The sequence below is a fragment of the Gymnoscopelus microlampas genome (assembly GCF_963454915.1).
Source record: "Gymnoscopelus microlampas genome assembly, chromosome: 23".
NCBI lineage: Eukaryota > Metazoa > Chordata > Actinopteri > Myctophiformes > Myctophidae > Gymnoscopelus > Gymnoscopelus microlampas.
Window position 1 is genome coordinate 7,921,497 of NC_139960.1, and position 27,552 is coordinate 7,949,048.

The 27,552-nt window shown below is 44.2% G+C and overlaps 1 protein-coding gene across 2 annotated transcripts in view; it reads right to left on the reverse strand.

Annotated features, from left to right (window-relative positions):
- LOC311039669 (copine-8) overlaps window positions 1-27,552 on the reverse strand; it is a gene marked incomplete at its 5' end in the record, with an annotated part of 124,824 nt that overhangs the window by 65,149 nt on the left and 32,123 nt on the right. For both annotated transcript variants that reach the window (XM_084049619.1, XM_084049618.1), the window contains 3 exons: window positions 7,438-7,541; window positions 12,860-12,906; window positions 21,538-21,578. In XM_084049619.1, the coding sequence (XP_083905745.1) occupies window positions 7,438-7,541; window positions 12,860-12,906; window positions 21,538-21,578 (192 nt within the window). The remainder of the gene's footprint in view (window positions 1-7,437; window positions 7,542-12,859; window positions 12,907-21,537; window positions 21,579-27,552) is intronic.

A 27,552-nucleotide genomic window follows, 5' to 3' on the forward strand; every position in this document is an offset into this window, starting at 1 on the left:
TCTTTGACCAGATTCACACACACATTCACACACCGATGGCGGAGGAAACCATGCAAGGCACCAACCTGCTCACTGGGAGCAATTAGGGGTTCAGCGTCTTGCTCAAGGACACTTCAACACTAACTCGGCGGGAGCCCGGGATCGAACAACATTTAAGTTGACGATTAATTGTCACACAAATAATTGCGATTAACAATTTGTGTTAATTTGTGCCGTGTTGTGTTTTTGGCATTGAACATTGGAACATATTTGCCTTTTTAGGCCTCGCAATAAAAAAGTGCACAGGGCAGATGTGACAAATAACTGAAATATGCAAAGAAATTACTGATATACAGTATTTAATATTTTTTTCATTTTTTAATGTAAGAACATTTTTCAACATGGAAACGATTATGCAAAAATGATTGCGATTATCTCAAATAATTGCGATTAGATCAGGGGTCTTCGACGTTTTTCAGGCCAGGGACCCCTTAGCTGAGAAAAAAGATGAAGCAGGGACCTCACCACTAGGGGTGGGACGATATACGATATTATCGTATATTGCGATAAATAAAATCCACGATAACTTTATCGCGGGGTCTGTAATTATCGCGAAAAAAAACAAAACAAAGTTCGACCAAAAAAGATTGGTGTCCATTTGCTTTGCCAGGTTTCATATCCGGCCTAGCGAGAATCAAAGGAAACGGAAACAGCTGTGAGCATGCATATATATGTGTGTGTGGACTGCACAGGATACAGTTCCAAAGAAGGCGGGTGTAAAAGCCAGCGTCGCAGCGAGTGTAATATCAGCGTCGCAGAAAGTCAGTGCACTGACTGCACTCGCCTCGCTGTCCTTGTAGGCTACTAGACTAGTACGAAGGTGTCCGTAGCTGAGAAAGACTCGTGGACAATCTTTATTTTATGTTTTTTTTTTTTTACAAATAAATGAATGAAATGCCCAAAAAACTTCCACTCCCCTGTCCCCTCCTGCAAAGAAACCTCCGCTCCAGTGTGCGCTGCACGGAGTTGGCTCTCAACCGGCTTCAGTCAAGCTGCTTCGTGCTGCTCATTAACAACAGCTGCTATGTGTGTGGCCGCCGCGGCCTTTCATCATAAAGTTTAAATATAAAAACTTCGAAATTAAATAAATATGTTTAGCTCAGAATCAGCTATATAAACTCGGTTATCTTGGCATATGCTTACATTTGTTATAAGATGGTTGGATCATCTGTGACAGCACGTTTGGGAAACACCGGATTTTCATTTTGCGCCGCTGTCTCGTTAAACTCAGCTGGTTAAATATTCAACACTTTACCACGGTAAACGCTATGCTCATGTAACGTTCACTCAGTGGTGGCTTATCCAACGGGCTTGAGGTGCTGAAGCACGCAAAACTGCGAAATTTTAGAAGCAGGGCTCCGCAGCACAGCTCCTGTTTAAGGTAATTGCCTTCACTTGCTGTGCTTCTGCGCAACAGGGCAGATCTCCGCCAGGCCAGGTGGCCCTACCCAGGCTCATGAAATTGATAGGCAGTCTACAGTAGCCAATTAGAATTAAAGCTGCTAAAACTGACTCATACACTAATACAGAACCATATATAGGCTAAATATTGTCTCTGACTCTCTGTCAGTTGGGAAAACTGTTCATTTTATTTTAAAACAATTTCAAATGGTGAAAAAAAATCTACAAGCTATAATTATTAAAAATTAAGAAATACTATATTTTAAATGGTGAAAAATACAGAAAATAGGGGAAAATACATAAAATCTCTAATATGTGATTTTAATGTGACCCCTGCAGTCAGTGAAGTCCAGGGCTGAATGTGACAAATATTGAGACAAATAGGCTATAACCCAAATACCCAATACATAATTTTATTAAATAAATGGGGGGTTATATTTTACAGATAGTTACACTATTCTTGTACTATATTAAAATTAAATCATCCTTAAAAGGTAGGGTAAGTGATTTGCTTTGGTTAAAATAAGTGTTAAATAGCTCTATATTCTGATAGTACTCATTGCTATAGAGTGTTTGTTCAGTATTAGGAGTCTCCTTGTCTCTCCACCTCTTTATTAAACAGAAAATGCATTTTCGTTTCAGTTTCAGTTTCATTTCCAATTTTATCCAACCAGGACAGAAAACTCAATCAGGATACAGATTAAACAAGTGACATTGTAAGTGATGACACTAAGAAATGAGCAGACAAAATTGGAACTGGAACACTATACAAATTAAGCTTAAAAATGGGTACTTTCTTCTGATTGGCTGAGATTTTGACACCTACCGAAAAATGTATTTTCTGTTTATTAAAGAGCTGGAGAGACAGGGAGACTCCTGTTACTGAACAAACACTCTATAGCAATGATTACTATATGCAGCCTTTTTATTTTTTACAGAACAGTGCCAGTGTTCAGGACAAGTAGTTTGTTTCCAAAAAAGGTTCAAAGAAAGTATGAAATACAGTTTGCACTTGCATATTTGCATTACAGTTGCACTATTGTTTGGTTGCACTGTAGCAGTCTCTTTGGGTGTTGCTAGACATGCAGCCTGGAAGAAAAATATTGTGTTTTATGTAAAGAGAAGAGACCTTATTGTGAATAATTGAAGTTGAGAGATTACTTGTGGTGTTATTAAAATGTATGTTTACATTGTCTTTCTCTACCTCCATGTGAGACAGTCTTGGATGTTTACAAATTGCCCTGTGTGACAAGACAATAAATATTCTTTAACAGAAATGACAGGTCATGTGATTTCACTATTTTTCTAGCATTTTCAGAATTTTATAAGCAGCGCGCTAATATCGTGATATTTTTCGCCACCAATATCGTGATAATATCGTAATCGTGATATTTTTGGCCACCATTATCGTGATATGACATTTTCATATCGTCCCATCCCTACTCACCACTACATATTGGATTCATGCTAAATGTGTGTTTTCAGACATTTAACGACAAACCCTCAACACTTTGAGAACGTGACCTTTGGCTGTACTTGGTGGGTGCGAGGGTTCAAGTGGACAAGTGGTTAATGTCAAAAATAAATAAATAAAGTCCCTATCACACAAAGACTTGGCGGACCCGCTGCAGTATCTCTGAGGACCCCCTAGGGGTCCCGGACCCCCAGTTGAAGACCCCTCGATTAGACGATTATAATAATAGGCTCTATGCACAGCAGCCATTTTGGAGAAAAATTGGGCCTCTTCTGACTTCCTTCACAGGTGTTACCAATGATACTAATGAAGGCTCTGTTCCATTCTGGTCAAACAGAGGCAGGGTGCTGATATTGTGCATGTTGGCTCTCTAGAAATACTAGTGGGTCTCAAAGTGTGGTCCAGGGACCCTCATGGTTCCTTGAGAGGGTGTAACTCTGAGAGTGTACAAATGGAACCAAATGGACCCTCCCGGGTCCATTTGGTTCCATTTGTACACTATCAGAGTTATGGGGGTCCTTGAAATTAAAAAGTTTGAGAACCACTGTGCTACACTAAATGGAACAGAGCCTTCAATATATATATTTAAAGATTTGGACAAAAAAAATAGCAGATCTACAAGCTTGTATATCTGCTATTCTTTATAGCCAAAGTATAAAATAATGGCTGTAGCTAAAGTCCAAAATGACAAGTGCGTTTCCGGATTGAATGGGATAAGCAGGTCTATGAAAACAAGTGACTAGGCCACAGTAAACCTATATGCATCGGATATTTGAAAATAGCCGATCTACAAGCTCACAAAGCATCGCAACGCGCGACGCTATCTTTTTTTAATCTTGAAAAAGCATGAAACATTATTTATATATTTTGTAAACATGTTAACAACACAAATCCCTGGCACAAAATATTTTCAGATGGGGGTCCGTGAACAAATACATATTCATTTGGGGATCCTTGATTTGAGAATATATAAGAACCACTGGTTTAAAAAAAACAAGCCCAAATAATAAGCAACTACACTTTAGAAACAAGCCCAAATAATAAGCAACTACACTTTAGAAACAAGCCCAAATAATAAGCAACTACACTTTAGAAACAAGCCCAAATAATAAGCAACTACACTTTAGAAACAAGCCAAAATAAGCAACTACACTTTAGAAACAAGCCCAAATAAGCATCTACACTTTAGATACAAGCCTACATAAGCAACAACACTTTAGAAACAAGCCCAAATAATAAGCAACTACACTTTAGAAACAAGCCCAAATAATAAGCAACTACACTTTAGAAACAAGCCAAAATAAGCAACTACACTTTAGAAACAAGCCCAAATAAGCATCTACACTTTAGATACAAGCCTACATAAGCAACAACACTTTAGAAACAAGCCCAAATAAGCATCTACACTTTAGATACAAGCCTACATAAGCAACAACACTTTAGAAACAAGCCCAAATAAGCAACTACACTTTAGAAACAAGCCCAAATACAGTTCTAAACTTTAGAAACAAGCCCAAATAATAAGCAACTACACTTTAGAAACAAGCCCAAATAAGCATCTATATTTTAGATACAAGCCTACATAAGCAACTACACTTTAGAAACAAGCTCAAATAAGCAGCTACACTTTAGAAACAAGCCCAAATAAGCAACTACACTTCAGAAACGAGCCCAAATAAGCAAATACACTTTAGAAACAAGCCTACATAAGCAACTACACTTTAGAAACGAGCCCAAATAAGCAAATACACTTTAGAAACAAGCCTACATAAGCAACTACACTTTAGAAACAAGCCCAAATAAGCAAATACACTTTAGAAACAAGCCTACATAAGCAACACGCCCTGTAACTGCAAGGTTGAGAACTCGCACACGCACACACACACACACACACACACACACACACACACACACACACACACACACACACACACACACACACACACACACACACACACACACACACACACACAGCTGTGACAGTGGGATGTTGTGTGTTGTAGTGAGAGTGTTGCAATCTGGCATGGTTATGTCAGGAAAGGGTTAATCCACACTAAACAGCAGCCTGAACCACTCACTTAGTACAGTACATGTAAACACTCAACCAGTGCCCATGTACCTGTCTAACGACTTCAAAAGAGAGAGTCACACCAGAGGGAGCTCCACTGATCTCATTCCCCCCAGATTCGGCACAAATATGGGGATGGATTAATTCTACTATTATGACACCAAAATGTGGAATGCCCTACCACCAGCTATCAAACAGTGTGACTCTCTAGCACTTGGACCTAGACAAGTCTTCTAGAGCAGTGGTTCTCAAACGTTTTCATGTCAAGGACCCCCAAATTGACACTTATTACCCCGCGGACCCCCATTTGAAAAGATATGCCAGGGACCCCAATAAGAGAAGATTTTTACGGCTCTCTAGCAGTGATTCTCAACCATTTTAATTTCAAGGACCCCCAGTTTAACATGCATTAGGCTACGGACCCCCCAATTAATGGCATTTCTATCTCTGGGACCCCAATTCACATTGTAAAATCAATGTTAATTTAACTCTGAGAGTGTACAAATGGAACCAAATGGACCCGTTAGGGTCCATTTGGTTCCATTTGTACACTCTCAGAGTTACAGACCCATAAGGGTCCATTTGGTTCCTATCCATCATTTAGCTGGGGACCCCCTAGAACCCCCTCAGGTACCCCTGGGGGTCCCCGGACCCCACTTTGAGAACCAATGTTCTAGCGTGCCAAAATAAATGACCCCCCCCACTGTTTTTCTGTAAATATACTTTTACTGCTCCTAGTATTGATGATTTCTTGTATAGTATTGTATTGTATGTCTTTATATGTCTTGAATTGAATACATAGGACCACGATGGAAACAAGCCCTCGAGGGGCTTTTTGTGTACATTTTTGGGCGTTATTGTATAACCGGTACTTCTGTACTTTGATATACAAGCTCATAGCGCGGCACTCTGTGCCGCCCTATGAGCTTGTATATCTGCAATTTTTGGGGAAAATCGTGGAAAATCTGTGCAAATCTTTGAATATATACATATTTTTAACATTTTTAACTCCAATCTTTGCTTCTGGGGGGGTCCCTGGAACAAAATATTTTGAGATGGGGGTCCGTGGCCAAGTACATATAATTCTGGGGGTCCTTGACATGAAAAAGTTGGAGCACAACTCCCACGCCCCAACAGAGTAATCACAGACGAGCAGCAGTGGAAAAGTACTAAATTTTTTGACTTAAGTTAAAGATTAATATAATGATAATAATAAAAAGCTGGTCGTCAGGTCCTCACGGGTTCATACGGGTCCATCTATTTCAAATGGATCAGACCGAGACCCGTGGCAATTGGAACTGATCCGACCCATGACTGAGTCAATATTTTGGCCACGTATATATACGTCCATGGCAGGACAATGTGTTAAAATTCCTTAAATTGTCACTTTAGAAATGTTCAGATACCCTGTGCAGATACTGTATGTTGGTTTGTTTACTGTTGAGTGAGAAAACAATATTGCACATTAAGCTAATCATCTGGGGACCCCCCCAAAACATTTTTTCGGGACCCCCAGTTTGGGAACCACTGCTCTTTAAGGCTGCCGTTGTTATTGAAGGAAGTGTTGTGGGAGGAGTCTGAAGGTGTGTTGTGGGTGCTAATGCAGTGTTGCTCGGCACACCAGACTTTAAGGGGTTAAGTGTTTTTTCTCTCCCTGAAGGCATCTGTCAACTCCTATACCAGAACCTCCATTCATTCTACTGGAGCCTCCGTTGTTATGGGAACCAGCCCTGGATAACTCACTCTCTCACTCTCTCCCCCCCTCTCTCTCTCGCTCTCTCACACACACCTTTTTTCATTTTTTTTATTTATGCTGTGCACACTTTCTTTTTTTTCTTCTTTTTTTACTACTAAAGGTAATATTTGTGTGTGTGTGTGTGTGTGTGTGTGTGTGTGTGTGTGTGTGTGTGTGTGTGTGTGTGTGTGTGTGTGTGTGTGTGTGTGTATGGTCATTTTATATACCAATGTCAGTTTTTGTTGTTATGTGTTGTTTGTTTGTCAAAAGACCAAATACCACAAAGTAACTAACTGTTAGACTTTATTGTGTTTTTTTTTAATACTTGATGTTTTTTTCTTTTAAACATAATGTCTAATAGAATCATATCCAATCAAAACTCTCTCTCTCACACACGCGCACACACACAGCCACACACCCACACACACACAATAACTATAGTGTATTATAATCATCATTGTTGTCATTCTAATGCATTATAGTATGATTATAAGTAAAGCAAAATAAAGTAATGACATTGCTGGAGATGTTGGGCGCAACATTATGTGTTTTTGCATAGATTTGTTTGCTATAAGGTTTGAAAAACAAGACATAATAATTGATAGTATTACATCGCAATACAGAATTATAGTCAAAATACAAATAGGTATTGTGACATTTGATTGTGTCCACGTTGCCAAAGCCCTAGTAAGGCATAAAGAAGAAATGACAAATACTTACAAGTCAAATCGTAAATTCTGTCTTTCTTCGAAGAAGTAATCCAACATGAACTTGCGCACAAAATCGGGGTTCAGCGTGTTGTCGATCACCTCCGTCCTGCCAAACTGTAGAGACCAACAGAACGACAGAGACACAAAAAGATGAGTTACATACTGTAAGAGAAGCAGAGATGAGAACACATGAGGAACTAGAAAAAGTGCTCCTCGGGGCACAGGTCTCCGCCAGGTCAGGTAGGTTATTATGGGCCAGCAATGTTGATGGAATATGAAGAATCGGACAGATCCATCGTGTCATGACTATAGAGATAATGTACCGATTTGCGTGATGTTTGGACAAAATCTGTAGGAGTATTATAAAAAAAATTGTTTTTCAAAAAAAGGCCTCCTGGTGGTGCTATAATAGGGCGATATCAAAAGGGTGGCATTTGTTCCTCAATGTACTGCGAATGTGCGTGCAAAGTTTGCACAGTTTTGCCTGGTGGTGCTATAAAAGGCTGATGTGAAAAATGCAGGGCAAAGGTTTTTTCTTGGCTTCTATGGAGTGCGCATACAAAGCTTTACGCAGATCGGTGCAGTTACTGGTAAAAACTCGAATTAGCCTGTTATAGCGCCACCAAGAGGCTGGTTTGAACATTTTCAAGTGGCATTTCTTCCTTGGCCTAGTGGGAATGTACGCGCAAAATTTCACGGAAATCGCACGCTGCGTTCATTATTTGAGGCATTTTATTCAAAACAAAATGGCTCCTGCTAACTTTGGAAGCCAATCTTAGCCCATCAGGATGGAACATAGATAATCTGAAAGACCCTTTTCGTCGATTTGCATGATGGTTGGACAAAATCTGTAGGAGTAATATTAAAAGATTGCTTTGCTGATACCGACCTCCTGGTGGCACTATAACAGGCCGGTCAGAAAAAAATGAGGCAGAGTTTCTGCTCTGGCATCCAGGGAGTGTGCGTGCACAGTTTTGCTGCAATCGGGCCAACGGTGCCGGAGAATAGCTGATCACAAACAGACGAACACGCGCACGGATGGACGGACGGACGGACAGGGTGCAAAACAGTCTAGAGAGAAACTAGAGATGAACCTTTTCTGGATCAGGGCTTTTGTTTAGTTTTTTTTTTTTTTGTTATTCTCACAATAAAAACAGCATATAAAGGTAAAATTGTAGGACACAAAAATAAGTGCAGGTGAGAAAGGAAACCCATATAGGGCTTCTACAAGGTTCTCACCTAAAACAATGAGCAAGTAGTAGGTTAAACATAAGACAAGACAAACAACAAGTACCGAGTGTGAAGTTGGCCCACAGGTTGAGCATCACTGCTTCAAAGCGTTCTCCATCCGCCCCACCCCCAGCTGTTTTATTTTGAATACAAATCGCTAACCCTGATTTGATCTATACTTCAAGAACAAGTGTCTTGTCTTAATGACCAATTAACCTTAGGGTTGTAGAATATATCGATATTATATTGATAACGTAATATGAGGGATAGATAGACAAACATATGTATGATATTATCATCAGATATCGAGGCATTTGGTCAAAAATATTGATATTAGATTTTGTCCATATCGCCCAGCCCTAAATAACCCTCCTTAAAAACTTGGTTTGACGAAAACCCAAAGTCAAGTTTTATTCTTACATGTTCAAAATCTTTGGACGAAGGCGGGTACGCTTTTAACGGGAGCTTTTAACAAACAATGTATGACATTAACACTAACAAATACACAAATGCCGGAGCGTAGGGAGCCGACGGCAGGTTAAGTGAGGTCTCTACCTGGCATTTATCATATTCATGATGGAGGCACATGCCGGCTTATGCAAAACTATGAATAACTGTGAGTGACTGGTGCAGAAGGGCTCCCGCGTGCATTTGCATACATGAATATTCATGCATTTGGAAATCCTGACATGAGTCCCACACATGTACACTGTGCATACCCACAAACATAACACACACAAGCGTTTGTATAACTATACTTGTGAGGAAATCTTTTTTGGCATTGAAAACAGCTGAAAAATAGCCTACAGATTGGCTATTTTTGGTGCATGACATCAGTGCACAACTACCTATAAAATATGAAAAACTAACCCCAAACCTAACCTCTAAATGCCTTTTCCTAACTTAATAGGCACCCTCCACACCAGATCCAATCATGCCCCATAACGAGCATCATCTTCTCCGGCCACAACCTTTCCCTCTCACCCACAGTCACCAACATGGGTGTGAAAATGGACCCTCAACTGAACCTTGACCCATTCAATCCGGGAACGCATCTACAGATGTCTTCTAAATCCTAACAGGTTTCTGAAAAACGTACGTTGCTATAATATCAGCGGTGCTCAAACGTTGTCATGTCAAGGACCCCCAAAATGATATGCATTTGGCCACCGACCCCCATCTCAAAATATGTAGTTCAAGGGACCTCCAGAAGCGAAGATTTGAGTTACACATTTTCTCTTAAAAATATATATATATTGGTGGGGGCACAAAATATATATATATTCAAAGATTTGTACCAATTTTCAAGATTTTTTCAAAAATAGCCAAAGTATAACAGTTAAAGCTAAAATGACACGGATGCGGAGCGCATATTGAATGGGTTAAAACGGTTACATGGCGGCTTTCCGACATGTCGCCTTTCCGACGTTAACGAACCCTATACCTAACCCTCACCCTAACCCTAACCGCACGCGGAAGCCACTAGTCGGAGTGGCGAGATGTCGGCATGGAAGACGGTTACCGGTTAAAACATCTTTGTAAAACCTCCTTCCACCTCAGGAACATTTACCAAACTCTGCCCCACACTCACCTTGCCAGATGCTGAAAAACTGGTCCACGCCTTTGTTTTCCCCCTTAGGTCTTTTACTCTTTTCCTTAATTGGTTTTTAATCTACTTTTTACCACAGCCGATGTTTTTTGTTTTGCCGTTACTGTTTGTATGCCATTGTTTTTTAAACCCTGTAGCACTTAGTGTTTGGCAAAAATGTAAAGTGTGTTATAAATCAAATGTATTATTATTATAATTATCATTATTATTGTTATTATTATAACGCCCCATAAAACTGGTTGGTCCTCACAATGTCTATTTCTCAAATTCAACTATGCGTGTGGGGACATTTAGCACACACACACACACACACACACACACACACACACACACACACACACACACACACACACACACACACACACACACACACACACACACACACACACACACACACACACACACACACACACACACAGTAATATAACTCAACATATTTAATGAAATGACAGCAGTACATACTGCAATAATGTAGTCTCTTTCCTTTGAACATCTGCAATTATGATGTCAAACAAACACGCAGATCTTCCGGGTTGAAGGCACCATTATTTCTGCAAGCTCAAAATGATGTTAAGCCATTAAAACCGGGAGAGCATCTGTGTCATTTAAGATTTTAGCTATTTATATAGCACATTGGTTGGCTATTCAAAAATGGCAGACATACAAGCTCATGGCACACAAGTAAGACGCGCGAACGCTGGAAGCGAACGCAGTTCTATATTTCAGCCACACTGTAATAGTGAACTCTGGCGCACTCTAGCGGCTGCACACAGGTAGTGCAGCTGCTATATTTCAGTCACGGAGTTTTGAGTCACATGGGGGCACGAGCCAATGAGAGCGTGAGTCGCATGGGGGCAGGCTGCACACATACTGCACACAGACACACAAGCCGAGCCGAGTTACATAGTAGAGGCTCCACTTGGGCGGAGTCGCGGCTTCGCCGCGCCTCCTTCCTTCGCGCTATGAGCTTGTAGATCTGCTATTTTTGAAAATTCATTTAAATATATATAGATATGTTTTAAAGCGAACATTTTTACCTCAAATCTTTACTTCTGGGGGTCCCTTGAACAAAATATTTTGAGATGGGGGTCCTTGATATGAAACCGTTTGAGAACCACTGATGATTGATTATTGTTTTAGAAGACATTTGTAAAATCGGCCTCAGGTCTTAATGGGTTAATGTCCATAATTCACAAATCTGAATGTCATTGTCCCTTTAAAGTGTTTTGAGTCATCCGTTCAGTTCCGTCTGGGAACAGCAAAACTTTGGATAAAGACACTTGTCAGGGTGGGGGGTCCCCGAGTTCAAATATGATTATTTTATGGGGTCACCACCTGAAAAGGTAGAGAACCACTGATTTATAGTAATCATCCTCTTTGGGTTTTTTTCAAAGCGAGAATTACTTCGTGAGTAGGAAAGGCTGTCCCGTTTTGTATGTCAGGGTAGTAACTTGCTTATTACTGGTGCGCAAGTATAAATCAGGCTTAAAACGTACATACATAGTACCTACGTCCTGACATCACTCCCGCTACCCCTAGGTCACAGCTTTTTTTTTGTATTGGAACTCCCATAGGAGAATCTTAGATGGCGTCATATAAGAACTGTGATCCAAAAATAAACAAACCACCCTGGTGATACATAAAATATATATCTTATATGACCCTAACCCCATGGTTCTCAAAGTGGGGTCCGGGGACCCCCAGGGGTACTTGAGGGGGTTCCAGGGGGTCCCCAGCTAAATGATGGATAGGAACCAAATGGACCCTTATGAGTCTGTAACTCTGAGAGTGTACAAATGGAACCAAATGGACCCGTTAGGGTCCATTTGGTTCCATTTGTACACTCTCAGAGTTAAATTAACATTGATTTTACAATATGAATTGGGGTCCCAGCGATAGAAATGCCATTACATGGGGGTCCGTAGCCTAATGCATGTCAAACTGGGGGTCCTTGAAATTAAAATGGTTGAGAATCAATGCTAGAGCCGTAAAAAATCTTCTCTTATGGGGGTCCCTGGCTTATCTTTTCAAATGGGGGTCTGCGGGCTAATAAGTGTCAATTTGGGGGTCCCTGGCATGAAAAAGTTTGAGAACCACTGCCCTAACCCTTTCGATAAATCAGTATTTTTCAGAGATGATGCTTCATATCCATATGAGTAAAAAAGACGGGGTGTTTTGTTTATTTCTGGAACACAGTTCTAATATGACGCGATCTAGTTCCCCTATGGGAATTCCAATAAAATAAATTGTGTCAGTGATCAGACCCATAGAGATAGAGAGTTATGACACGCTTTGGTCTCGCCGCAAAGCGGGCCGCTATGGGCTATAGTTCCTGGAAGTAACTGGAACTATCTCATTGAGATGGAAACGGGCATTTCCGCATTCCATTCTTACAATAGGAGCCAACGCTAGTGTCTTCACTCTCATACTAGATCACGCTGCCAGTGATGTCAGACTTCGGTGCTCTATTAACTGAAGGGAGTAAAAAAACAAGAACAATGATGGAGCTTTGTACTGTATGTACGACAAAGAATTTCACCCTCTGTTTTTTTCCACCTGTGATGTGAAAATAAAGTTGTGCTGAGCCACTCACCTCTCTCCATTCCTTGTTGCCGACTCCTTGCGTGTAGAGAACACAGACTGTGGAACACATAGAACCATTAGTTTGTTAGAGAACACAGACTGTGGAACACATAGAAACAGTTAATTACCACTACAGCTGTACAACCAATCATCTCAAAGCAACTGATCCTTATAAACCTTAACGCATTTACAGAAACCTTGTATCTCCATATTTATTCTTTAGTTTTTGTTAGTTTTTTTTTCAAAAATAGCCAATCTACAAGCTCACAATGCGTCTCCATTCGACGCATAGTGAGCTTGTAAATCTGCTATTTTTGCAACTTCCGATTTTTGTCATTATTATTCTGGAAATAGTTGGAAACTTTCTCTTATGTCCAAAATAGGGACACCATGTTGAAAGTGGTTAAGTCTGTCTGTGGGTTTTATAAACATTTAACCAATGAAGTATGAAGTATTAACAAGAGCTTGTGACTAATAATAACTACATCAACTGGAACACAGGTTCTGTTTTCCATTTCCCGAAAAAGAGAAACCTTGGACATACAAGGTTTCCAATCTTATATTTGTCAATGTTTATTTTTCATTTTTTCATAAATCCGTGCCATTGAACACCCTGTACGTCTGTGTGTGGGTTGTACAAATATTGAACCAACGAAAAGTATTAAAAAGCGCTTCTGACTAAACCTCATAACTCCAATGGATCGTTGCCGTTCAAAGCATATAACTCCAACTCCTGAAAAGTTAATATATTGGACATTAGAGATCGCGGTTTTAGCCGCGGTTGCCGCGAATAACCACAGTGTGGGGGATTTGGGTCAATCAAATATAATCAATAATTAATATTGAATAAACCGCAGGTGAAATAACGCGTGAAATAAATAATCTTATCTAGGCCTATTATAGCTTTTAACCCATTAACTCATTGAGTGCCCAAATTATTATTATCTATTTCTGGCCATTATGATTTTTATTTTTTCAAAGTAAAAAAAAAAGTGCTTAGGAAGCGAAATACAGCCTTTTTAAGTTATAAGTTAAACAAGGAGTGGATGGAGCTGCAAATCTTCAGATAATGATATCTTGTTTTTTTTTTTTTTTTTCAAAAACACGTGAAACACGTTAATGGCACGTTGCATCATAGCGGTACAACACGTGAAACACGTTAATGACACTCAATGAGTTAAGACCTGAGGCAATTCAAAAATATTTTTTGAAAAAAATAAATAATAATTTCAAGATTTAAAAAAAATATCAGATCTATAATCTCATGAGCTTGTATATCTGATATTTTTGAATAGCCAAAGAAATCTAAAGTGACACAGATTAGCCACCTACTACACGTGCTTTGCGTGCACTGTGTTGTTGTTTGGAAGCAGAAGGAGGACCCCTTGCCGGTAGTCTCGCCTGTTGCCAGACTGTTGCCTCCCACAATTTTCAAATGTTTCCGGTAATACAGTCTGGGACTCGGAAGCTCTGATCATGATTAGAATATAAACCGGATGTGAAGCTTCCTCCCCACTTCCGTTTCGTCTTTACAGTCGCGCAAATTTATCCGACTATAAATCAAAATCATTTAAGTATATTTAGCTTGCTGCTTAGCAGAAATGGAAATTAAAAAAGAAAATGTAAAGATATTTTAAAATATATTTTTGTGTACGGAAGTGCCAGTTTCCTCAATCGGATTTCGGGAGTTGTAGTTCCAGACTCTATATAGCATTCGGAGATCGTGGAATAGTTGTCTGGCTACGCGAGACTACTTGCCGGCAAAGGCAGCTAATGCTATAGTGAGAGAGAAACTTAATGGAGCATTCAAAAACTAAAAACTAAAAAAGAAGGGAGGAACAAAAGTTTGCCGTGGGAGTGATTTAGTGAAGTTCTTAATCCTGCCGACGACTGCGATGTGAGAAAGTGATGGAAGACGGAGGTTTTTCTGTTACCATGGATACGGATGTATACAGTCACTACATCGGTGATGGCGACAGTGGTGAGTGACATTGTTTGTTCAAGTACGTATCCATATAGAATCACATGTGCATCCCTCCGGTGCGGATCTACACGCGGATCAGGTGAGGAAAAAGCCCATCCGCGCATCTCTATTGGACATAGTTGGCTTCTGTCAGACAGCAGAGATATGCTGCATCCGTTTCCACCACAATTTCTGTGTCACAGTAACTTTTAAGCCCCCCATTGGAATATGATGTATAATATAATAAAAGGTCTAAATTACATCACTCGACAATCTAAAAGGCAACATCAAAGTGCATCAGGCTCAGAAACTGCCTTATTTGCCTTATTCTGATGGTAGAAAAACATAATTTCAGAGCATTGTGTCGTATTCCTCCTCCTCACACAAAATAGGCAAATTAAATTACTGAATTCATCAGAGTTCTTTGATGTTCTCTTCAGGTGGCCGCGCACACACACTGGCACACTAATATTAACCAGCCTTACACAACTAGACAGAGTCCACACACACACACACACACACACACACACACACACACACACACACACGTTTGTATTACTATTGTGAAGACTGAACCAAACCAACACTCGGAGACAGTATGTGCGAAGGCCTCACAGGGCGTTTTATTAATGAATACGGCACGTCCACGGGGTTTCCCCCGGTGCCGTCTTGTTATTACGTTTCAAATCATAAGTCAACAAGAACAATAACTATCACTACCCAGCCAGGGTTCAGTGAAACATATAAAGTCTGTGCGTAATCCTCTGCCCGCGCTCTGCGGGGGTTTCCTGTCCACAGACGCTCTGTAAGGTTTGGACCAGGTCCTAGGTTGCCTATAACAGAGAGATACAGACATTAACTCCGATCTATATAACACCAGGTAAATGAGGAGGAGGATAAGAAGTGGGGGGTCGCTTACCGCCTGTGCACCTGTCTGGCCAGCGTGGAGAGTCAGTCCACACGGAGGCAGAGACGGTGCTTTTACATTGTTTGTGCGTTCCCCAGCTGGGTGCCACGGCTGCGCTCACTTCAGGCTGATTCCACAGGTAGACGGGCAGGTAACGCCCGTCGATGACGCAGCCCAGCTGGGGGCGGGGCCTGGCTGGCCGTGCACCGCCTCTGTCCCACTGACTCTCCTTGCTGAGGTGCTTACCTGGCAGGCTGTTGCCTAGCGACGCCCCACATATCCCCCCCCTAAGCTCCGTGCCTGGGTCGGGAGCTTCACTTCTTTCCTCGTACAGCCTCGAGAGGGCGTCGGCGTGGGGAATCTCTTTCCCTGGACGGTGTTCCACGGTGAAGTGGTAGTCTTGGAGCTCAAGGAACCATCTGGTGACCCGGTCGTTTCGGTTCTTGTTCCTGGCCATCCACTTCAACGGGGCGTGGTCCGTGACGAGCGTGAAGGTCCTCCCCCACAGGTAGTACCGCAGGTGATGAATGGCCCACTTCACGGCGAGGCACTCTTTCTCCACCGTGGCGTAGTTTCGTTCATGTTTGAGGAGTTTCCTGGAGATGAACGTGACCGGGTGCTCGTCTCCCTCCACCACCTGCGCCAGCACGGCTCCGACCCCGGTGCCGGACGCATCGGTGTGGAGGAGGAACGGCTTCTGGAAGTCCGGGGCGATCAGCACCGGTTCCTCGCATAGTGCAGCCTTCAGCGTGACGAACGCCGCCTCAGTCTCCGCTGTCCAAGCGACGTGGTGGGGCAGGCTCTGGCGCGTCAGCTCATATAGGGGTGCTGCAATAGTAGCGTAATTTTTAATAAACTTTTGATAATATGAGATTAGACCCATGAATGATTTTAATTGCTTCTTAGTAGCGGGCCGGGGCCAGTCCCGGATCCGCTCCACCTTCCGGACCTGGGGCTTCACACACCCTCGTCCGATGGTGTATCCCAGATAGTCAGTCTCCGCTAGACCCACCCGGCACTTCTTGGCGTTCGCGGTGAGGCCGGCTCGTCTTAGGGCGCCCAGGACGGCGTCGAGGTGCAGGAGGTGCTGGGACCAACTAGGGCTGTGTATGACGATATCGTCGAGGTACGCGGCAGCATAGTCCCGGTGGGGCCGCAGGACCCGGTCCATTAGCCGCTGGAAGGTTGCGGGGGCGCCATGGACTCCAAACGGCAGGACGCGGTACTGGAAGAGGCCCTCGGGGGTGGAGAACGCCGTCTTGGCCTTGGCTCTCTCCGTCAGGGGCACCTGCCAGTACCCCTTCGTTAGGTCCAGGGTACTGACGAAGCGGGCCGGTCCCAGGCGCTCGATCAGCTCATCGACTCGTGGCATGGGATAAGCATCGAAGGCCGAGACTTCATTCAGCTTCCTAAAGTCATTACAGAATCTCAAGGTCCCGTCAGGTTTCGGCACGATCACAATTGGACTGGACCAGGGGCTGTGGGACTCCTCTATTACGCCGAGTTCTAACATCTTCTTCACCTCCTCTTTGATGGCCACTCTCCGGGCCTCCGGTATCCGGTAGGGCCGCTGGCGCACTATTTCGCCGGGGTTGGTGCGGATGTCATGGCGGATGGCGGTGGTCCGGCCGGGCAGCTCGGAGAAGATGTCGTCGTTGCGCGCCAGCAGCTCCTTCAGGTCCTGGCGCTGTGACGGGGCCAAGTCATCTCCTGTCGGCACGGCGGCGGGGGTCCGCGGAGAGGTGGTGGCCAGTAGGACCGAGGAAGGCAGCGGGCCCGCTGTGTGCCACTGTTTTAGAATATTCACGTGGTAAATCTGGTGGCCTTTGCGCCGACCCGGCTGCCTCACTCGGTAGTCGACAGGGCCTACTTTCTCCACCACCTCGTAGGGCCCTTTCCACTGGGCCAGGAACTTGCACTCGGAGGTGGGGACCAGTACCAACACTTTCTCCCCGACCTGGAACTCCCGGAGCTTGGCCCCCCGGTTGTAGGTGCGGCACTGGTCCCTCTGTGCCTGCTCCATATGCTGGCGGACCAGTGGCCAAATCTTCTTTGCTCGTGTTTGCAGCTGCGCGACATGGTCGATTGCACTCCGGTGGGGAGATGGCTGGCTTTCCCAGGCTTCCTTGGCGAGGTCCAACAGGCCGCGCGGTCTCCTCCCATACACCAGTTCAAACGGAGAAAACCCTGTGGAAGCCTGGGGCACCTCTCTGATGGCGAACAGGACGTAGGGAATTAACTGGTCCCAGTCCTTGCCATCCACATCAATCAACTTTTTCAACATTTTTTTTAGAGTCTGGTTAAACCGCTCCACCAGTCCGTCGGTCTGGGGATGATACACCGATGTGCGTATGCGTTTCACTTTTAGCCAGCGGTACAGTAGTGTCATAACTCGAGACATAAAACACGTGCCCTGGTCCGTGAGTACCTCGTCCGCAATTCCCACCCGACTAAAGAGCATTAACAGTTCGTGCGCAACAGCCTTGGCTGACGCGGTGCGTAATGGTATGGCCTCTGGATAGCGGGTGGCATAGTCCACAATGACGAGAATGTAACGGTGGCCCCGGGCGGACTTGGGGAGTGGGCCCACAATGTCCATAGCTAGTCGCGAAAACGGCACATCGATAATCGGTAGTGGTACCAGGGGGTTACGTTGTGAGGGACGGGGAGACATTTTTTGACATTCCGGACAGCTCTTGCAAAAATCCTCCACAGCCCGTTTCACCCCGGGCCAATAGAAGCGAGCCAATATGCGATCATACGTTTTCTTCACCCCCAAGTGGGCCCCGAACTGGTGAGTGTGGGCTAAATATAGAACTCGAGTGACATACGGTTTCGGCACCAAGAGCTGTTCCACTAGCTCTTCCCCGCTAACTAACACGGCCCGATATAACAATCCATTTTTCACATTAAAGTATGGCGACACAAGGTCACTCACCCCCTCGCCCTTCTGTCCGTCTATGGCCACGACGCGCTGCCTGGCCATCTCAAGGTTCGGGTCGGTCCACTGGGCCGTGGCGAACTCCCCTCTCCGCTCCGAGGCACACGCTTCAGGGCGCGGAAACTCCATGAACGGGTCCGCGTCTGCGTCTGGCTCCGGCGTGGTCTCTGCCGGGGCGTTGGGTGGATCCTCCTCCTCGGGCGCCGCCGCGTCCCTTCCTGTGGAGTCGCCGCTGAGGGAGGTGTCGCTGAGAGCTCCAAAGGCGGGGCAAGCCGGGCGGCCCGTGGCCGAGCTGGGCCGAGTGGGCCTAGTGGGCCGAGTGGGCCGTCGCTGGCGGCGGTGCGGCGGCGGACGGGTCAGACCCGGCTCCCAGTACCTGGCGAAGAGCGGGCAGTCGGAGCCGATCAAGAGCGGCACGGGAAGATTCGGGACGACGCCGGCGGTCACCACGGCGTTGCCCCGGGGCGTCTGGATGTGGATGTGGCTGACCGGGTAATGGCGGAGGTCGCCATGGACACATGTGACCGGGATGGTGGCCTTCTCCAAGGGCCCGGCCAGGGCGGCGTGGACCAGGGTGACGGCGCTTCCTGAGTCCAGGAGCGCGTGCGTGTCGACTCCCCCCACTTTCACCGGCAGGACGGAGTGGCTTCCCGGGCTGCTTCCCGAGTGGAGGCAGGCTCTGGCTCCGTCCGCGCTGGACGCGGTAGGCATGGCGACGTCGCGGTCCCGGTCCGGGCAGCTCCAGGAAATGTGGTCCTGCTGGCCACACACGTAGCACCTCCGGGTCGGTGGGCCCCGACTGGGCCTTTCTGGGGCCGAGTTCCTCCGACGGGGAGGCGAGCGGTTGGGCGGCGGCGTCCTCTTTCGCTCGCGGCCGGAGCGCTCGTCAGGGCCGCCACGCGGCGCGTCCATCTTGGTCGTCTTTAGCATCTCCACGCTAACCTGGTGGTTCTCCAACAGGGCCACCAACTCTTCCAGGGAGCTGGGGCTGACTTGAGAGGCGTACTTCCGTGCATCAGGCGGCAACGAGCGGATGCATCTATCAATCACCAGGCGGTCGATGGCGGGCGGATCTCCCCCGGTGGTCAGCCAGCTGTGCGCCACTCTCAGCAGAGCGGCTACCTGCGGTCGCGGAGACTGGGCCACCTGGTAGGCCCAGTTGTGGAACCTCTGGGCCCGGGCGGGGAGGCTGTAGCCGTGGGAGGCCAGGATCGCAGCTTTTAATTTGGGGAAGTCTCGAGCATCGGCCAGCGTCAGGTCCCGACACGCTCGCTGGGCTTCCCCGGTCAGAAACGGCGCGAGGAGCGAGGCCCAGTCAGCCACTGGCCACCTCTCCCGAGCGGCGGTGCGTTCGAATACTTCCAGGTAGGCTTCCACATCGTCATCCGGAGACAGTTTGGTGAGTACATCGCCTGGTGCCCGCGAGAGCACCGGGTCCCGTGTCATTTTATCCATTAACTTTTGCACTGCTGTTTGTAACTCGGTCTGGCTCTTAAGGAGCGCAGTGAGTGCCTGTGCATGCTCCATAATCAGAGGTATTGGCGTGGATCAGTCTTTACCTGTATTCTCCACCACTTGTGAAGACTGAACCAAACCAACACTCGGAGACAGTATGTGCGAAGGCCTCACAGGGCGTTTTATTAATGAATACGGCACGTCCACGGGGTTTCCCCCGGTGCCGTCTTGTTATTACGTTTCAAATCATAAGTCAACAAGAACAATAACTATCACTACCCAGCCAGGGTTCAGTGAAACATATAAAGTCTGTGCGTAATCCTCTGCCCGCGCTCTGCGGGGGTTTCCTGTCCACAGACGCTCTGTAAGGTTTGGACCAGGTCCTAGGTTGCCTATAACAGAGAGATACAGACATTAACTCCGATCTATATAACACCAGGTAAATGAGGAGGAGGATAAGAAGTGGGGGGTCGCTTACCGCCTGTGCACCTGTCTGGCCAGCGTGGAGAGTCAGTCCACACGGAGGCAGAGACGGTGCTTTTACATTGTTTGTGCGTTCCCCAGCTGGGTGCCACGGCTGCGCTCACTTCAGGCTGATTCCACAGGTAGACGGGCAGGTAACGCCCGTCGATGACGCAGCCCAGCTGGGGGCGGGGCCTGGCTGGCCGTGCACCGCCTCTGTCCCACTGACTCTCCCTGCTGAGGTGCTTACCTGGCAGGCTGTTGCCTAGCGACGCCCCACACTATACAAATCTTTGAATATAATTCTGATTAAGTCTTAGTCTTTTGAATAACACACCATTTAGTTTTAGTCCTATTTTAGTCATCTGAAATAGTTTAGTCTTAGTCGACTAAATATAAAATTCTTAGTCTTTTATAGTCTTTAAGTCTTAACACTGTCTACAAGGGCTTGTAGATCAGCTATTTTTTGGTGCATGACACCAGCGCACAATTAAGTGTAAATCAGGCATACTGTAACTATCTCTAATCCCTAAACCTATAAATGTCTAATCCTAAAACCTATAACTGCAACCTGAATCTGTTTCCAATGGTAAACGTATCTCTAACAATCTATTATCAACCATAAAACAAAGTTGAATTTCTTGTGAGGAGCAGGAACACGGTCCTCACAACCTCCATTTCTCAAATTCTACTACGCACGCACGCACGCACGCACGCACGCACGCACACACACACACACACACACACACATACACTTACTTTACTACGTTCATTCAAACCTCAACCATCGCCACTACACCCCTAAACTTAGTCTTTACCGTGATTAAGTACATTACTTGAGTACAGTAAATGTACTTAGTCACTTCCCACTACTGGTTAGTAGATGATGGAGAGATACAGCCATTAGCACAGATGGTTTAGAGACACAGCCAGTGTGAGGAACAAAGACATGGCTCTTACTTGGGTCTGATTTGGAGAAGGTATCTCTGTCCAGTAGGTTTCTATGGAGACACAAAGAGAGAAAGACTGTGGTCAGAACATCAGTCATACAGCTGTGACAGCGATGTGTTCACATTAGGATTATATAATAGTTTACCAAAGCTAACAAGATGACAAAAAGACTAGAATTGACAAAACATTTTACTTAACTGAAATAAAAAAAACAAAAATGAGGTGTTACAAAAAACAAGAACTAACTTTTTTGTGTTTCATCTATTTATTTATATTTACTCATGTTTCAAAATATTCAATCAAAGCCACTGGTAGCTTCCTTTCCTAATAGATACACTTTCTCTCTCTCTGTGTGTGTGTGTGTGTGTTGTCTGTGTCTGTGTGTCTGTCTGTGTGTGTGCGTGTGTACATGTTCAGGGTTTCCACCTGAAAGGGTAATGCCAATAATGACTCATCTCGGACTGGCGGCTGGAGTTCCTGACTAACAAGGTGTTTTATTTATTTATCAATTATGATTCCTCAGGAGAGTAGAGAGAATACCTCCAGTAGCTAGGGCTGCTACATTGACCAGGGCAGATATGAATTATTACATCTCTCTCTCTCTCTCTCTCTCTCTCTCTCTCTCTCTCTCTCTCTCTCTCTCTCTCTCTCTCTCTCTCTCTCTCTCTCTGTGATTTTCAACCATTTTAATTTCAAGGACCCCCAGTTTGACATGCATTTAATTTAATGGCATTTCTTTGCAATTTCTTTGAATATATATATTTTTAAAGCGAACATTTGTAACTCAAATCCTTGCTTCTGGGGATTCTACAAGCCGATCTGCAGGCCCACAACGCATCGTAAACGATAATCGGCTGTTAGTCACGGGACACGGTACGCCCCTCCCCCATGCTGTATACAGACACACTCACCGCAGACACACACACTAACCACTTGCTCAGCATCTCTGTACTGAAATGTACACATTTAAATCACACGTCACTTTAATTGATTCAAAACAATAACAGAGTCAAACTGAAACAGGCAATCCATTTGGTAGTGATTGCAGACAGTTTACAACCAGACTCGACCAACAAAGAAACGTAAAAATATGTGTTTGGATTGTCTCTCACGGTCATCCTCCTTGTACCCTCCTAGCAGCCACTACACCTTCCTAGCAGCCACTACACCTTCCTAGCAGCCACTACACCTTCCTAGCAGCCAATGCACCTTCCAGCCGCTACACCTAGCAGCCACTACACCTTCCTAGCAGCCACTACACCACAGGAATCATTTGACCAGCAGGTGGCTGCCTGTAATTTTCCTTTCAGAGTAGATGGCACACTTAAATACAGAATGGCCTCTCTATCTGTGTGTGTGTGTGTGTGTGTGTGTGTGTGTGTGTGTGTGTGTGTGTGTGTGTGTGTGTGTGTGTACACACATTTTCAGGGTTTCCACCTGAAAGGGTAAAGTCAATGACTCATCTCTCTCTATCTCAAGGCACAAATCCCTGTGCACAAATAAAGACACACCAGTTTTCTACACCGATAAGGTATATACAAAAACCCACACACACACACACACAACCAAGCACGCACTTGCCTGTGTGCACACACACACACACACACACACACACACACACACACACACACAGGGATGTAATGTGTGAGCGAGCAAGATTCTCTCTCTCTTTCAAAAAAAGAGGCAAAGGACACCAATAGACAAACATACTGATATATAGAGACAGCAGACATGAACATGACAATATATATTAGGAAGGATAGGATATACTGTATAATGTCCTGGGGATTGAGGGTGGGGGGAGGGTGGGATAGGGTTATGTTATGTGGTATATGTACATTTTGTTTGTCCTTTTGTGATACAATTATGAAAAAGATGCTGCGTGTGTGCAGTATACTCGCCCCTGGGCCTTGTATTAACCCATTGAGACCTGAAGCCGATTCTACATGTCTCCTAAATCCCAACAGTTTTCTGAAAAAACTGTATGTTTCTGTATCAGTGGTGCTCAATCTCTTTCATGTCAAGGACCCCTAAAATTATATGTATTTGGCCGCGGACCCCCATCAAAATATCTTGTTCCAGGGACCCCCCAGAAGCAAAGTTTTGAGTTAAAAATGTCCGCTTGAAAAATATATATATTCAAAGATTTGCACACCTTTTCACGATTTTTGAATAGCCCAAAGTGTAAAATAATGCTTTTTAGCTCAAATCTAAAAATGACACAGTTCCAGGTCTTAAATGGGTTAAAACCTAATAAAAAGATCTTGATAAGAAAGGATATACTGTATAATATGGTATGTATATACTGTATATATATGGAGAGAGAGAGAGAGAGAGAGAGAGAGAGAGAGAGAGAGAGAGAGAGAGGGTAGGTACAGTACATGTGTGTGTCTAATATGGAATGGCTGTAGTGAGAGAGTTCATGCTACATTTGTACATCATCCCAAAAGGTACCCGACCTCCGACCCGACCTCCCACACGGCTGGGAAAGGCTACGCATAGCAAACAGCCTCAGGGGGGGAAAAAAAGGAAAAGAAATGTTGCCATGGCAACGGACTGGCGGCTGGGGTTCCTGACTAACGAGGGGTTTTATTTATTTATTAATTATGATTCCTCAGGAGAGTGAAAGGATACCTCCAGTAGCTAGGGCTGCTACAGGCCATCACAAGTTATCTCAAACATCTCTCTCTCCCCCCCCCCCCCCCCGTCTCTCTTAACATCAGTGGTGGAAGAAGTACTCAGATATTTTACTTAACCCATTAAGACCTGAAGCCGATTCTACATGTCTCCTAAATCCCAACAGTATTCTGAGTATAAAGGTATGTTTCTATATCAGTGGTGCTCAAACTTTTTCATGTCAAGGACCCCCAAAATTATACGTATTTGGCCGCCACATCTCAAAATGTTTTGTTCCAGGGACCCCCAGAAGCAAAGAATAGAGTTTAAAATGTTCGCTTTAAACAATATATATTATTCAAAGGTTTGCACACATTTTCACGATTTTTCAAAAATAGCAGATCTACAAGCTCATAGCGCGGCACTCGTGCCGCGCTATGAGCTTGTATATCTGCTATTTTTGAATAGCCCAAAGTGTAAAATAATGCTTTTTAGCTCAAATGAAAAAGTGACACAGATTCCGTAAAAGTAGCAATACCACAATATAAAAAATACTCTGTTACAAGTAAAAGGCCCGTGTTCAAAATGTCACTTGAGTAAAAGGTAAAAAAGTATTGGCATCACAATATACCTAAAGTACCAAAAGTAAAAGTACTAAAATGTTTGAAAATAGCAGATCTACAAGCAGATCTCGCGTCGCGATGCGACGGGTTGTGAGCTGGTAGATAGGCTATTTAGCCTAGGTATAAAATGGGGCTTAAGTGGTTCATTAATGTTTCATAATATAATCATTTATATCTGCAAAGTAACTAGTAAATAAAGTTTTAAAATAATTGTAGTGGCGTAAAAGTACAATACCTCTGAGATGTAGTGGAGTAGAAGTAAAAGTATTGAACATTGGAAATACCACAATTTGGACTTAAGCACAGTACTTGAGTAAATGCACTTTACACCACTGCTTACCATCTATTTCTCTCTCTCTCTCTCTCCTTCCTTTATCTGTCCATCCTACTGTCTCTGCATCATTCTGTCTTTTCATTGACCCTGTTTTTCTGTCTCCTACAGTGTTCTCCTCCCACAATGAATTTATCATATCGTTGCTGTCTGGTGGAAACCTCATATCACATTTGCAACTTTTTATGTATTTATAATTTTCGTCACACCAACTGTGTCGCACAAAAGTAGCAAAAATATCCAATCTAAGTTCATAGCGTGTCGCGATGAGACGCCTTGTGAGATATATTTAACCAATGGAAGAAACCAAATGAAAAACAAGAGCTTGTGACTAAATTAATTGTAGTCTTTCTCTCTCTGTGTGTGTCTCTCTCTCTCTCCTCGGCTGGTATTTCTAGTTTGATATTAAATTAATAACCACATCATCACCATCATGTTGGCGTGAGAGGGCATCTGTCCCACCGTGTTACCGTGACAACTACACAGCTGATCCCCCGAGACCCTCAGAAACTACCCATCATGCTTCACTCCCCACACCACAGAAATAAAGTGGGTTTTTAGCCCAGTGGAGGAGAAGAGGAGAAGAGGAGAGAAGAGGAGAGGAGAGGAGAGAAAAGAGGAGAAAGAGAAAAGAAGAGTGGATATGAAAAGCAGAGAAGATGTAAGACTGAGAGGTATAGAGAAAGAAAGCCAAATATTATTTCTTATTTGAGAAAACGTAAAAGATCTTCTCTTATGGGGGTCCCTGGTTTATCTTTTGAAATGGGGGTCCGCGGGCTAATAAGTGTCAATTTGGGGGTCCTTGACATGAAAAAGTTTGAGAACCACTGCCATAAACATAAACCTGTACATAAGGTTACGTAGCACAGCAGAGCAGGTGGGTACCCCCCCCCCCTCGACACTAACACACATCTGGCTTGCACTGGGGCTTCTTGGAGCTCTCAGCAGCAGCCTCATGCAGTCATTATAAGCCAGTGGTTCTGGACCCCCGAGGGGTCTTTGAGGGGGTTCCAGGGGGTCCCCAGAAAAATGTGTTAATATAGCATCACAATCATTTTAACCGCTTTATCCATTTATATGTTGGCTATTCAAAAATAGCAGATGTACTGGCTTGTACATCTACTATTTTTTACATGAAAAAGTTTGAGAACCACTGTTATAAGTCTTGGAGCATAAACAAACTCAACAAAGTTGCAAGACCCATGCTCAGGTACCAGTCACACACCTGTGTGCTGGCAGGTTGTTCCAAACAAGAGTGATTACCAACAGAAGCATATTGGGGGATTTTGGCAAGTTTTCTGGAGGCGCTAACCACACGTTTAGCTGTGTTACTTATTCCACAATTGCATGATCCTCGCAAGTTATACCTTGTTGTAAAGGTGACTAATCAAATGATATAAAACACAATAACAAATACCGAAATGAAGTTTCCGAACTTTTTGTGGGCAGTTTTAGATAAACCTATGTTTTACGGTGTGGCACCAAAGCATGTACACGTTTACAAATCAAAAGCCCAATATCTGTGTGGGTATCACGAGATCGACATTTAGTCAGGGGCTATTAGCAGAAAGATTTCCAATCTTGAAATAAATTCCTTACCAAAAAAAATCTTCACCAATGTGTTTGTAAAAGTGTCTAGTAACACATCTCACAAAGACTGAAATGCAGTTTCCCTAGGAGAATTGTTGACAGCTGCTGAAAGTTGGAGTACCATCCATAACCTTATGTGGGGGGGGGAAATCAAAATTTAATTCTGTTTTAAGTAGCATGTGAGGGGTCAAACTAGGGTGTTTTTATGATTCTGAATCCATTGCAAGCATTTGTTTTGCACCAAAACCACTCCTTGGGCTAAAAACGGCCCAATATCAATGGGCTTTTTACACAAAAAGTATACCTGGAAAAGGATGGCTATGGCCGTCATGCAAAAACGGAAAATCGTAAGACCAACAAATACCAAAACAGCCGATATATTGGGTTACTATTTTCATGATTTACTTTTGAAGACAAAGAGAAGCGTAACATACTTAGCCCCTAAGGGTTTGAATGATGAATTAGTATTAAAATGTAATGTAATACATCTCCATGGCTTTTACAAACTTTCGTAATTTCTCCATTCTATTCGTTATCTCTCCCCTCCTGTTCTCCTCTCACAGTGTCCTTTTATCGTTCCACCTCTCTCCTCCACCCCCCCCCCCCCCCCCCCCCTTGGTGGAAGAAGGGGTTTTCTCCGTGTCTCTCTCTCTCTCATTCAGTGACCGTGACCTGAATGATGACTCTCTATGGAGGATAGACCCTCTGACTGAACTAGATACATAATGCACACACAGACACACACATAAACAGACGCTCCCCCCCCCCCCCCCCACACACACACACACACACACACACACACACTAAGTAGTAGAGATATACCGATAGCATTTTTTTCTTCCAGATACCGATACCCATAACTTG